The following is a 12,750-nucleotide window of genomic DNA, read 5'->3' on the forward strand; positions in this document are numbered from 1 at the left end:
CGTTTCTTGCTTAATTCAGTGCATGCATGTAATAGAAGAGGTCAGTTCAAATTAAATTCAAATTCTTTTTTTTTTAAACAAAAATGTCGTTTATTTTTTGACGTTCAAAAAAAGACAATACCTACCAGACACGTATCATAGGACATCACATAAGATAAAAGAAAACTTTAAAAGAAAAATTATATATACGTATTGTTACAGGCAATGGAATGTGGTACAACCAACAGACATAAATACATTTCTCAAATCAACTCAAGTAGGCCTACTAGTGTATATATAAAAAAAAAAAAAAAAAAGATTATCTACCAGAACAGTTGCAGTATCTGGGTACGTCACTAATGAGCACTTCCTAAAACCTTCTAGAACCGGACGCTACATTTAGCTAGCGAAGACAAGTTCAGTCCACTGGGAGGTTTCATACGGTACATCATCATCATCGCGCGGCCCATAAAAAAAAGAACACGGACAACTATACTGGAGCCGCCTGCTGCTGCTCTCCTCCTCAGCCACCATTATGCTGTACATTGGCCAACATCTTCAACCAGTTCACAACTTTAGCTTTTTCCTGCGTCCGCTTGCGGTTGCGTCAGACTTCCGTTTCTGCGCCTGGCAAAGAGGAAGAGTAAGCAAGGGGGAAATAATTAAAGAAAGGTATTACAGTAGTAGAATTTGCTGGGGTATTACAGTAGTATTAGCTGGAATAAGCAAGCTTGTGTCTCTTTGCTTACCGAGCTGCTCTTTGGGCCTGCTCTCTTCTTCTTCTCGGCCTTCTCTCTCTCCTCCAGCTCCATGTTCTCTCTCTCTATCAGTGTGATCAGAGTGTTGCATCGCCTTTGGAGCTCCTAGACACAAAACGCCAAACAAAAACTTTAAAAAAAAAACCACTACAGAACATACAGTATATGTACATACCGGTATATACAGCACATACATAGGCCTGCATACAGTACATGCATACAAACAAAGATTGCTTTCTGTAAGGCACAATCAAGCTAAAATTAAACACTAATGAGATTGTTCAACAGAAACTAAATGAGAATGTAGGGAAAACAAAGCAAAACCATCCACTGACCATGGCAGTCCTGGACTTGAGGAACCAGTCGAAGCGGAACTGTGGCGAGTTGCGGATGCACTGGCGCAGTTCATCGTAGACGCTCTCCTTGTCGAAGCCCAGCTTGTGCAGCATGCAGATGAGAAAGCGGTCCTCCTCCTCCGTGTAGTTCTTCCCCTTGTTGGTGCCGTAGGAGATACGCAGCTGGTGGAACGGGGCCTTGTAGCGGCCAATCTGGACGAGGAGAAACGCACAACACACCTTCATTAATCAATCTAGAGACAATCTAACGGAACCAAATAGTCAATTACACAATGGTACTAAAAATATCTATGCCTCGGTTTGACATCATCTAGTCTTCCTGTCCTACTGTACGGTGGCATGCAGAGTATTCAGCATCTGGTCCAGTTAGCTAGTACCAAATACACTAAAAGGACTTAGTTAAGGGCGGCCGGGTAGCGCAGCGGACTAAGTGTTTGTCTACCACCACAGAGACAGTGGGATCGAATCCAACTGCCAGCGGTACCTCCGGCTTGGTCGACCGTCCGTGCTGAAGCAATTGGCAGTGTCAGTGGGTGGGAAGCCGGTGAGGGTGGGTCCTGGTCGTTGTAAACAGCGACTCCTACAGTTCGGTCAGGGCGCCTGCATAGCATGGGAAGGATCTGGGTGAGGTAGTGTGATCCTTCCACACGTTACACTCTCCCAGTGAGAGTCCGCGCTGCCAGGTGAAAAGAAGCGGTTGATTGGCTACACATGTGTCGGAGGAAGCATGTGATAGCCTCCACTCTCCCAGACAGACTGTAGGGGGTAGGTGCGCAACGACCAGGAAGGGTGGCATAACGACTAACATTGGGGTGGGAGAAAAACTAAACAAAAATCCCCCCAAAAAAAAAGAAGGACTTAGTTAATAACTACTTGTAACTACTAACATTAGGTAACGGTCTAAACGCCTAGTAACCTTATGACCTTTGACAAAGCTACGGTTAGCTAAAACTAACGGCAAAAGTGCAGTGTTTCCCATTAATTACCTAGACTGTGGCGGCCCGCCACAGTGGATGTTGTGCAGGGATTAAAGCAAAAAAATATCTCCTGAATGAACTTTTTTTCAGGCCAAGTCATATTCTTATTTTAACCTCCACTAATAGCGTTGGCGTTTTAAGGGGGCCTACTTGTTTCGGTTTCGTCGATAATCCAATGTACAGTTCCTCCTGCCTCATTACTGTGGTAATAGAACAAAAACAACAAACTGTGTGTGTGAGCGCGCTTGTAGTGCTCCTTGAATGAGATCACCACAACACACACACCATTGCATTAATCAGGAGGACAAGAAACTCTGCATACCTTTGTTTCACAATGAAAAGTGCTTTATAAATAAAATGAATTATTATTATTGTAAATAACCCCATGAAAGGTTTATTATTTTTATGGGTAATTACCCGCTTCATATTTGTGATGTTACTGGTTTCAGGGTGTGCCTAAAGTGATCAATGTGTTGGGCCGTTTATAGAGATCTATGCCAATTAATGTTTATGTATATCCGGGAATTTTTTTTATAAGAATTGAGAGGCATTTGTATATGTGACCTTTATTTTGAAAACCGTGTTGCGACACAACCTTGTTTAAGTTTGCGCTTTTGACAGTGAAATGTTCAGTTCAACTTAGCTCGAAGGAAAGACTAATCAAAAAGGTTTAATTGACCCGTATGAGGCTCTTACGGTGGGACTTTGATTGTTTATAGAAGAGGAATATAATACTATGCAAAACGAGAAATAAAGTGATTTTACCAGCAGTAAGTTGCAAGCCACTTTCATACGGGGAACCGTGACAATTATTAGTATTATCTTATTTGCATATTGTCTCATTATTAGATAGATGGATAGATAGGTTGACTTTATTGATCCCCGGAGGGAAATTTAAGTAGACAGTATTTAAGTATTGAAAAACGTCCTAAGTGGGTGACTCACCTAATGCATGGCTGAACCTGAACGTTAGAAGTGTGTCCCCGTCAATCATCACTGCCAGATCAGACTTAATTTAATCGGCTATGGTCTCTATCATCTCTCCACAACGGACGTGGTTGTCATAAGATGGACTGATATCCGCTCCGTTCTTCTTGCAGAGCAAAATTAGCGGCTTAAACTTATTGAAAGGAAGTTATTTGGCAATGCCACATAATGCTATTTAATGGGTGACCTAAATATCAATTTTATAAACCATAAGAATGATAACTCAACTAAGGAGTTTATTGACAATGTATTCCCACTACTTTCATCCTATGATTGCAGTACCAACCAGAGTGACTGAGACATCTGCCACTCTGATTGACAATATCTTTACTAATGTGTTGGATAAGAGCATGAAATCAGGAGTTCTGTGCATGGATATTGCTGATCATTGTCCAATCTTTCTCATATTATATAGGGAACATGATAAGTCTCCATCTATTCTATATCCTAAATATAAGAGAAGCTTTAATGATGCTAGTTTGACCAGGTTTGGACTAGTGGTCGGTGAGTATCCATGGACAGATATCCTCCACTCTGTTGATGCAAAAAAGTATTTTACTTTGTTTTCTGAACGTATCTCCTGTATGACCTGTGTTTTCCCCTTGTACAGGCATCTCCCAAGCCTCATCATAAACTGATCAAACCATGGATAACCCCAGCTATTATCAAATCCCTAAATACTAAACGTAGATTGTATAAAAAATATCTTCTCAGTCCCACTCCATTTTATCTTTCTCAATTTAGGAACTATAGAAATAAATTAAACCACATTATCAGAGGAGCTAAAAAGCATTACTACAATATGGAATTATCTAAAAACAAAAATAATGACTCTCTTATGGAGAACAATTAACTCTATCCTCAACAAAAAAAATAAACGTAATCAGTTGCCTAATGAATTTAAGGTTGATGGGGGTATTATCACTGACCCGCAATTAATTGCCAATAACTTTAATAATTTTTTATCAATTTGGTTTAAATGCAACAAATTATCACTAAACAGTAAAAAAATAACTAATTTCATTTTTTGGGGTCTCAAATCTGTGATTTTTAACTCCTCATCTAAAGTTAGTGATCAATGACATCCCCATAGCTAGGGTGTGTTCTACACGATTCCTTGGTGTTCTGCTTGATGAATCCCTATCATGGAAACCTCATATCCAGTGATGGGCAAGCTACTTGGAAAATGTAGCAAGCTACACTACAAGTTACTCTCGATTAAATATAGCTCAACTACAATGGAAGCTATCCCCAGAGAAATGTAGCAAGCTACACTACAAGAATATGGCAAAAATAGCTAGCTACATCGGCACTACTTTTTTTTATTTTTTTTTTTACTTCGTGACCAAGTTTCCACCAAACAAATAGGCAGGAAAAAAAATTCTCAGTTTGATTGTTTATTATAAAACTGAAACAAGCCCTCGGTCTGGCTTTTTGTGTCATCCTTTTAACATGAACTTGTATTACACACTTCTTCAATATCTGAATTGTTTTACTTCATTTTACTAGTATTATGCTACCATGTATATACTACTACCAACTATGCTAATATGTCTATACTACTACAGTATGTACTCAGAGTATAACACTCAAGCTTGACACTGACAAACAATACTACTTATCCTTGGCTGCTAGATATGTACCACTCCTACTGACTTGTTGTACACAATTTGTAAGTTGCTTTGAATGAAAGTGTCAGCTAAATGACCAAATGTATTTAAATATGTAACTCACAAAACATTCCATGGCCCCAAAATCATGTGGGGACTGCCCCTGGGGGTCCTGTCCCACAGGTTGAGAACCACTGCTTTTCCCTCTTTTTTTCTTTTCTCCACCCCAATAATATTGTTCATTTTCTGCCTACAGTGAAACATCATGATAGCAGCTATCTTAGTTAAAGCTGTTGACAAAGTGTACTGACTTGTGTGCTGTTTGGGAACAGTTGATTTTCATCAGCTCACCTGAATGTGTCTTCAAGTTGAGAGCAGCATAGTTTTAGCCGTTTTTTCAGTCAAACTCATAAATGTGTCCCAGATAGGGCCATGGAGAGTCATTGTTGTTATTGACATCATCATCTTCATCAATGCCATCGAACCCCTCTGCCATTTCGCTCAGACTGGTTCTTGTTCATGTAATCCGTTAAATTGCATTCATTCAATACGTCTGTTTTGATTTTCACTTCCTGCTTTGCGGCTGGAGTCCCGCCCTATCCTGCCTCTGATTGGCCTACCCATAACGTTTTGGCCTACCATACCCAATCGTGAAGTCGTCACTCATATCTAAACCAACCAACCAATCATAGTGGGTTTTTTACGGGGATTTCTTTTTCTCCTCGCAGCAGATATTCTAGTGAATGAATGAATGAATGACTGTTTCTCTCGAAAGTAGCGTGTAACGTTTCTCGTCGCTACGTTACTACTTCGTTCTATAAATAACTCCGCTACAGAGACTGCTACCCTGGTTAAAAAGTAGCGAGCTACCAGCACGCTACTGAGAATTGTAGTTAAGCTATGTAGCGTCGCTACTTGTAGCAAGCTACTGCCCAACACTGCTCATATCACAGCCATAACTACAAAAATGGCCAAGAGTATTGGTATTCTTGGAAAAACACGTCACTTGCTGAGCACCGAGGTTGCCACAATGTTATATTACTCTATGGTTTACCCATATATCAATTACTGTAATTTAGTGTGGGGTAGTACTCATCAGACCAAACTTGAGCCCATATACCATCTGCAGAAACGAGCTCTAAAAATAATCAGCTGTGTTCAACGAAGTCATTCTTCTCAGCCTCTATTCCATAAGTTAGGTATACTCAGTGTTTATCAAGTGAATCATCTTCAGACTGGTTTATTTGTGCATAGTTCTTTAAACAGAGCCCTTCCCCCTTTTTTTCATGACATGTTTGCCCACAATCACCAAATTCATAATTACCCCACACATAGTTCCTGTTTGCTTAGACCACCCCTTTCCCGCACTTCCCAATCTCAGTTTTGTTTGCTCTACCGAGGGTCAAAGTTGTGGAACTCTTTGCCTCCACATATTTTGGAATTGTCTTTTCTGAAATTCAAAAGAGCACTGAAATCTCATCTCCTAGATCACCAATATGGACTTCCTTTACAAACTGTGGTCTGATGGCTTGTTGTATTCTGTTATTGTATTTTCGTTTTATTATATATTCTTCCTGTCATTAGTTGTTTTCTCTATACCAGAAATCGTATGGCATGGGTGCCTGCTTCGGTGTCTATGTAGACCTGCTTGTGTGTGTTTGTTTGGGGGGGGGGGGGGGGGGGGTTATATTTTATCTTGATATAATATCAGTGTAATTTTGCTTCCTGGTGAATGCCACATGCAAGACCCTAGAGGGTATTTAGGCAATTCTCCTACACACCCCTTGATTCATTGCCGACAGATTTTTTCATAGCACCGCAACATTATGCTCGCCAATGACTGCTTGGCGCGGCAGAAAAAAAAAATCCATTTTTCATGATATTTGACGCCTCTGATTGGCTCAGGTTAAAATCCGTCACGACTCCGAATCAAATGACGGAACTCTAAATCAAATGGACGGATATCCGTCTCAAGACGGAACACTTTAATGCCTGATGTTGTGTTAAGACGGTTTCCGTGTTGGGACGGTTACGATAATGACGTCAAACTAGGAAAATACTTATTCAGTGCCATTGTAGAGATAAATACAAGATTCAAGACTTTAAGAGCCAAGCAAAAGAGTACACGACAGATACATTTAATTGTAATAAGAAATTGATGGTTCAGTTACCTTCGAGTCCAGGGCCTTCTTAATGCTGATCCTCCTCTGGATCCTGGCTTCTCCTCTCTCTATCTGAGCCATGATCTTCTCGATGTCCTGCAGCTCGTTGCAGCGCTCCCAGAATACAGCTGGCAGGGACATAAAACACACTTTTAAGAATATATGCCAAATAAATCACAAGCTGGAGCTTTGTGTTCTTCATGTATGAGATTAGTTACCAGAATATTCCATGACCTCCTCTGGTGTTTTGCCCTCAACCTCTCTGGCAATATTCTCAATGTCATCCCTTCCCCACTTCTCGTTGGCTTTGATGAACTGGTTGAAGTCACGCTTGTTCCAAATGGTGAAACCCTTAAGATAATTTACACATTTAAAGTTCATTCAAATGCATACAAGCAAGAGACACTTAACATCACAGTCAACTTTATTCTACCCTTCAAACCAGTTTGAACCAGTACCTGTGACAGCAGGCTCTCCTTCTCCTCCAGCTCCTCCTCCGTTAGGACCTCAGCCTCGTCGATCTTGGCCTGCTCCTCTTTCTGGTGCTGGGCCGAGTTTTGCTGCTCTGGGTTGCGAGGAACCTGACGAGGCACAGCTCACATTTACTTACAACACTCTTACGCTTGAAACCCACCAGGCGCGGGCACAAGCACGCGGGTTTCGTGCGAGAACAGCGCGCGGGGCCGTCCACACCGAGTTCGACTTCAGAGCGGGCGGAAGCGCACAGAGGAAGGCACATTTACATTGGAACAGCTGTAAATGCCTAGCGCGCGGGGCCGTCCACACCGAGTTCGACTTCAGAGCGGGCGGAAGCGCACAGAGGAAGGCACATTTACATTGGAACAGCTGTAAATGCCTAGTCTATAGGGAGGTGTAGTCTGACGTCACTTTGGACCGCGCGTCGGTCCACCCGTTTAGGGATGTTTAGTTTAGTTTAGTTTATTCGGATCCCCATTAGCCATTGCCACAGGCATAGGCTACTATTACTGGGGTCCACACAAATCAATACAATACAATAAAATCAATACAATACAATAAAACAATACAATACACCTCAATAACACATACAAAAATTATAATAAAATATCTAAGTTCACCAGTCACACATCTTCTCAATCACCCACTATGTTTACTTAACTGACCGTAGCATTCTTTCTTATATGATTTTTAAGGTGTTTTTTTTAAATGTCTGTTTTTCTTCAACCCTAGTTAATGCAGGTGGTAAGGAATTCCATGCAGTCATGGCTCTATACACCAGTCATTTTCATTGCATTTGTTCTTGGCATCCTTACAGTACATCTTTCCATTGACACATGCCTGGTGGAGTAACTGTCTGTTTATTGTGAATTGTATCTCGTCATATAGACAAGCAGGGGACTGGGGAAATGGATTATCGGCTCTGCCTCATGAACATTGGCAAGCTTTGCACAAAATGAGTTCCCTTCTACCACTAACATTATTGTTTAAGCATTTTTGGTTGAAATAAAAAGGTACCGGTAGTTATAAGGTTTTTAATGTCATTAAAAAATAACTACACTTACCAGTACACCGAGTATAGGCAGTAGAACACCGTTCAGTGCTGTCGCCTAATACACGTCACGGCCAGCTGATACCAAGCTAGCTAACTAATGTTAACGTTACCTAGCTAAACGTACTAGACGTTAGCAATGTCTACTGTCGTGTCCATAAGTTCCCTGGCAGAATACTTTGTTGGTGAGGACAAAAGTATACAAAGAGAAAACCATTTTAAAATCGGGGCATGTAGAGGAGTTTCGGGAATGCCGGCTAGCAAGATAGCTAGCTACTAACGTTACGTAATAAACAATAACGTTATAAACTATACACAATATGTACAACGAAACAATGATTTAGATTAGTATTTACAGTGATTTAATATGCAGTGAAATAACATTATACGATTTAAAATATAAATACGTAACGTGGTTGTTGCTTTTAAAAATGGTGGTTGGCTTTAGAGATGAATGGTTATGATCGCCAGAGAGATACTAGCCACAGATTCAGGGTCAGTTATTTTCCCATTGTACGAATTGTTAAGCTTATGGAATGTAAGGGAAGTCTGATCCTAGGTCTGCGACTAAAGCCAGGAGTCTACGCTGTGCTGTGGTGACGTCAGTCAGCAGCGTCAAATGGTAGTGTAGTTTCTCAGTGAACGAAAACATAAACATTGTTGTTATTTTGCTACCTTTACGATTAATTTGCGAATATTTTCATGTTGAACTATAGATTGTGGATGAATATGCACAGAAAGGTACACCATGCAAATGTTCATGCTTTATTTGTTTTAAACGAGACGATTTAGAAATGGGCATGGGGAAATACATTGCGTTTTCAAGAGGGTGGACCGCAGAGAAACAGCAATGACATAACCACTACCTACTTACTTACTACACCTCCCTATATGCGAAGTCAGTCCCTGTTTGAAGATTTTTTTTGTGTTAGATGTTAAAATAAATTTTAGAATGATGAAATCAGTGCGACTGTACTCCTGAAAAAGTATAGTATGGTTTATTTGTATTGGGAAAGATAAAGACACATTAGCTGGTTGAACAACATCTATATGTGTGGTAATAATGCAGATATCGAGTGCATTTCTGTGAAAATGCGTGTGCCGCACGCCTCTGAATCCAACCAAAGCGGATTAAATTCGCTGCCCACGAGCGGCCGGTGTGAACAGCGACGCCTGTTAACATGGGAGCGACAGTGAAACGCCTCACGCCAGCCTGCCTCACGCCCGCGTCCGGTGAGTTTCGTGCGTTATAGGGCGTGGCCCTCGATGTATAAAAGGTTACTTCAGTGTGGAAGAAGGCTTGCATGTCCAGCTCTGGATTTTGCTCTCAATAATTTGTTAATCCTTTTATTAAATCTTAAAAGATTCTAAAAACAGATCAACTGGAGTGCATCCCTGTTTTTAAACAGTGAAGTTTGCTCCATTTTCATTTCTGATATGTTACAAATTGCCCATACCCTAATTTGAACCCTTTATCAACCAAAGATCCATATTCACAAACCATACCAGGACCAAACTGCAGTGTGCATACAGTATTACAAAGTCACTCTGAAGTCAACAAGCACTACACTGTACCTTGTAGCCAATGGTCTTCCTGTAGAACAGAATCTCCTTCTCCAGCAGCTCAAACAGGCGAGGAGGGAAGAACTGGAAGTCTTGTACGTTGGGCTGCTTAGGAGGACGAGGAGCCTGGGTGGGACAGAGTCACAGTGGGACAGAGTCAAGGTGGGACAGAGTCACGTGGGACAGCCAAGGTGGGACAGAGTCAACGTGGGACAGTCAAGGTGGGACAGAGTCATGTGGGACAGAGTCACGGTGGGACAGTCACGGTGGGACAGAGTCAAGGTCGGACAGAGTTATGGTGGGACAGGTGAGACTGTAGAGAGGATAATACACTGACATGTAAATAAGAGAACATTTAGTATTTACACCCTCTAGCCTGAAGTAGGTTGCAGCAGCGTGGTGGTAGTCGAGGTAATAAACAGGTATGTGGAGTAAAGCAACCTGTCCCACTGGGCACAACAGTACACCCACCTGTCAGTCTGATTGGTGGGTAGGATTGGGTAAATAGAGCTGAATTTGCTGCTTTAAATCTAATTGATTGTTGACATCCAAACAATATACATATGTCACATGATATATTTACCACTTGATGGGGACCAGCTGAAGTTTTTCAAGTCTCACGTTTTTCAAGTTTTGTTTATTAATTGTCACAATAAAATACACATACTTTACAGTGAAATGCTTGGTTCTGTATGAGCCCCTGAGAGTGTGCTTCATACAGTCAAAAAAAGTTAGTAAAAAAGTAAGTAAAGAGGAATATACATACAGTGTTTCCCCTAGGATTTTTTTGTCATCATAGACGATTAAGACGATTAAGGCGGTTGTTAGTATTGGTGCATTTCTCTACACTGAGCTGAAATGAAACGATTGCACATAAATTAGGTTTAATACAACACATAAATTAACTTATTTACAATTATACATACAGTAGTGACAACACACATATGAACTATTTACAATACAGGGAGGCAGATACAACACTCATAACTATTTACAACCAGTGTCAGAGCGAGCGCAATTCTGTTCGGAAATTCTGAGGGCTCAGAGTGCACACTGGACGCTCTGACCAAAGAGTCAGTTTATCAGAGCGGAGCAGATTTTCAGAGTGAATTTATTAACTCACCTTAACTAGGGCCCTATGAAATCCGTTTAATCTTTTCCTGTATGAATTCCTGTTTTCGGATTTCTCGGTTTTTAATTTTCCCGTTTTCGGATTTCTCTGATTTTATATTTTTTCCTTTGGATTTAACAGTACATGTGTGTGTTTCAATTAAGTTCAGTTCAATGCAGTTCAACTGCCAGTGCAGTGCAATAACTAAATAATAATTAAATAGTTAAATAATACAAAATAATAATTTGTTTAAAAGAAATCAGAAAGAATATGTAAAATGTCATTTATTTCGAAGAGATGTCCTTTAAAGGTTCATGCTTCTCCCCATCTCTGGCTGACATCACCATTGTGATACATGATGGTTCGGCCTTTGTGTTTTCCTCAGTGAGGGATTCTATTTTGTCGGTCAGCAGCATTTTGTACTTGCTGAAGCTTCCCTCTGTATAATAATTTTTTAAGTTTAAATATCAACATTATCTGGCCATCCTCAGTAAATATCAAACTTTCCAAAGACCAGAGTTGGGACGCCCCCCCCCCACACACACCTTATATCAACTATCCAATTAGTTTTTATATAATTTAGCTAGCACACCAACGTTACTGTGATTAAAGCAAACGTAAAAAGATTTTTTTTTGTTTAATTTTTTTTATATTTTTTTCAGGCGGGGCGGGGGGGGGGGGGGGGGGTCCCGTTTTTTTATACCTTATACAAAGAAACAAACAATCCACAGTTTAAACAAGAACAAATTAAATGATAATAATAATAATAATAATAATAATAATAATAATAATAATAATAATAATAATAATAATAATAATAATAATAATAATAATAATTAATAATAATAATAATAATAATAATAATAAAAGATTTTAGTATATGACTAGTCATTAAAATTTAAATAAAACATTTATCATAAATGATGTAGCCTGTCTGCATCCGCTTGGCGCTCCATCAAGACGTCACCATCACTTTTGTACCAACCGTGACCTTATTGGATTATTTATGTTGATGAAACTGATGAGTTATATTCATTAAAGAAAGTTGATTTAATTAAACAAAAGACTCCTTTAATCAGATTAATCACTTTATTCAAATTGAGGATTTAGTTTGAGGATATTTAAAAAATTTAAATTTAAATTTTTATTTATTATTAAAAAAAAATGGATTACATCATAAAGTATGACGACAGACATTCGAAGCTTTGTTCAAATACTTCAATAGAAGCTTTGAATGTAAACAAATTTCATTCTGTACCCCATTTCATTTCAAGTCCACTATTCCACAGCAGATCCACTATTCCAACTACCACTGCACCTCTTGGTTGCAGTATGATCTGGCCTACCTTGGGTGCTTTGGGCTCGCTGACTCGCAGAGCTTCTCTGAAGTAGGCGTCCACGGCGTAGTTGGCCTTCCTTTCTCTCTTCGGTGGCTCAATCCAGTTGTTGATGGCCTGAATGAGAGCAAAATAAAGGCTTAGTTCAGTTCAGCCGACTACTTGACTTGCAGTCAGGACTTCGGAAAAAAACAACAATATGTGACCCGGTACGGTCTAACCAGTCTGGTTAACACATTCATGGCCATTGGGGCCCGTCTAATCCCACTCTATGAGGCCAGCTTTTCATTACAAGGTTTCACTGTGCGTGAGGTGGTTTGTAGAGCTAAATCTATATTTTATATTATTGCTATGTGTCCATTGTCATTTGACAATATAACCC

At 40.0% G+C, this 12,750-nt stretch overlaps 1 protein-coding gene across 1 annotated transcript in view; it reads right to left on the bottom strand.

Annotated features, from left to right (window-relative positions):
- Positions 1–106: 106 nt before the first annotated feature.
- smarca5 (SNF2 related chromatin remodeling ATPase 5) overlaps positions 107–12,750 on the bottom strand; it is a 60,372-nt gene continuing 47,728 nt past the window's right edge. Inside the window, exons 17-24 of the mRNA XM_084319178.1 lie at positions 12,378–12,485; positions 9,933–10,046; positions 7,288–7,410; positions 7,048–7,180; positions 6,839–6,957; positions 1,073–1,285; positions 729–842; positions 107–606 (exon numbers count right to left, since the gene is read on the bottom strand). Coding sequence (XP_084175304.1) covers positions 547–606; positions 729–842; positions 1,073–1,285; positions 6,839–6,957; positions 7,048–7,180; positions 7,288–7,410; positions 9,933–10,046; positions 12,378–12,485 — 984 coding nt within the window. The 3' untranslated portion in view covers positions 107–546. The remainder of the gene's footprint in view (positions 607–728; positions 843–1,072; positions 1,286–6,838; positions 6,958–7,047; positions 7,181–7,287; positions 7,411–9,932; positions 10,047–12,377; positions 12,486–12,750) is intronic.

The sequence above is a fragment of the Notolepis coatsorum genome (assembly GCF_963971535.1).
Source record: "Notolepis coatsorum genome assembly, chromosome: 7".
NCBI lineage: Eukaryota > Metazoa > Chordata > Actinopteri > Aulopiformes > Paralepididae > Notolepis > Notolepis coatsorum.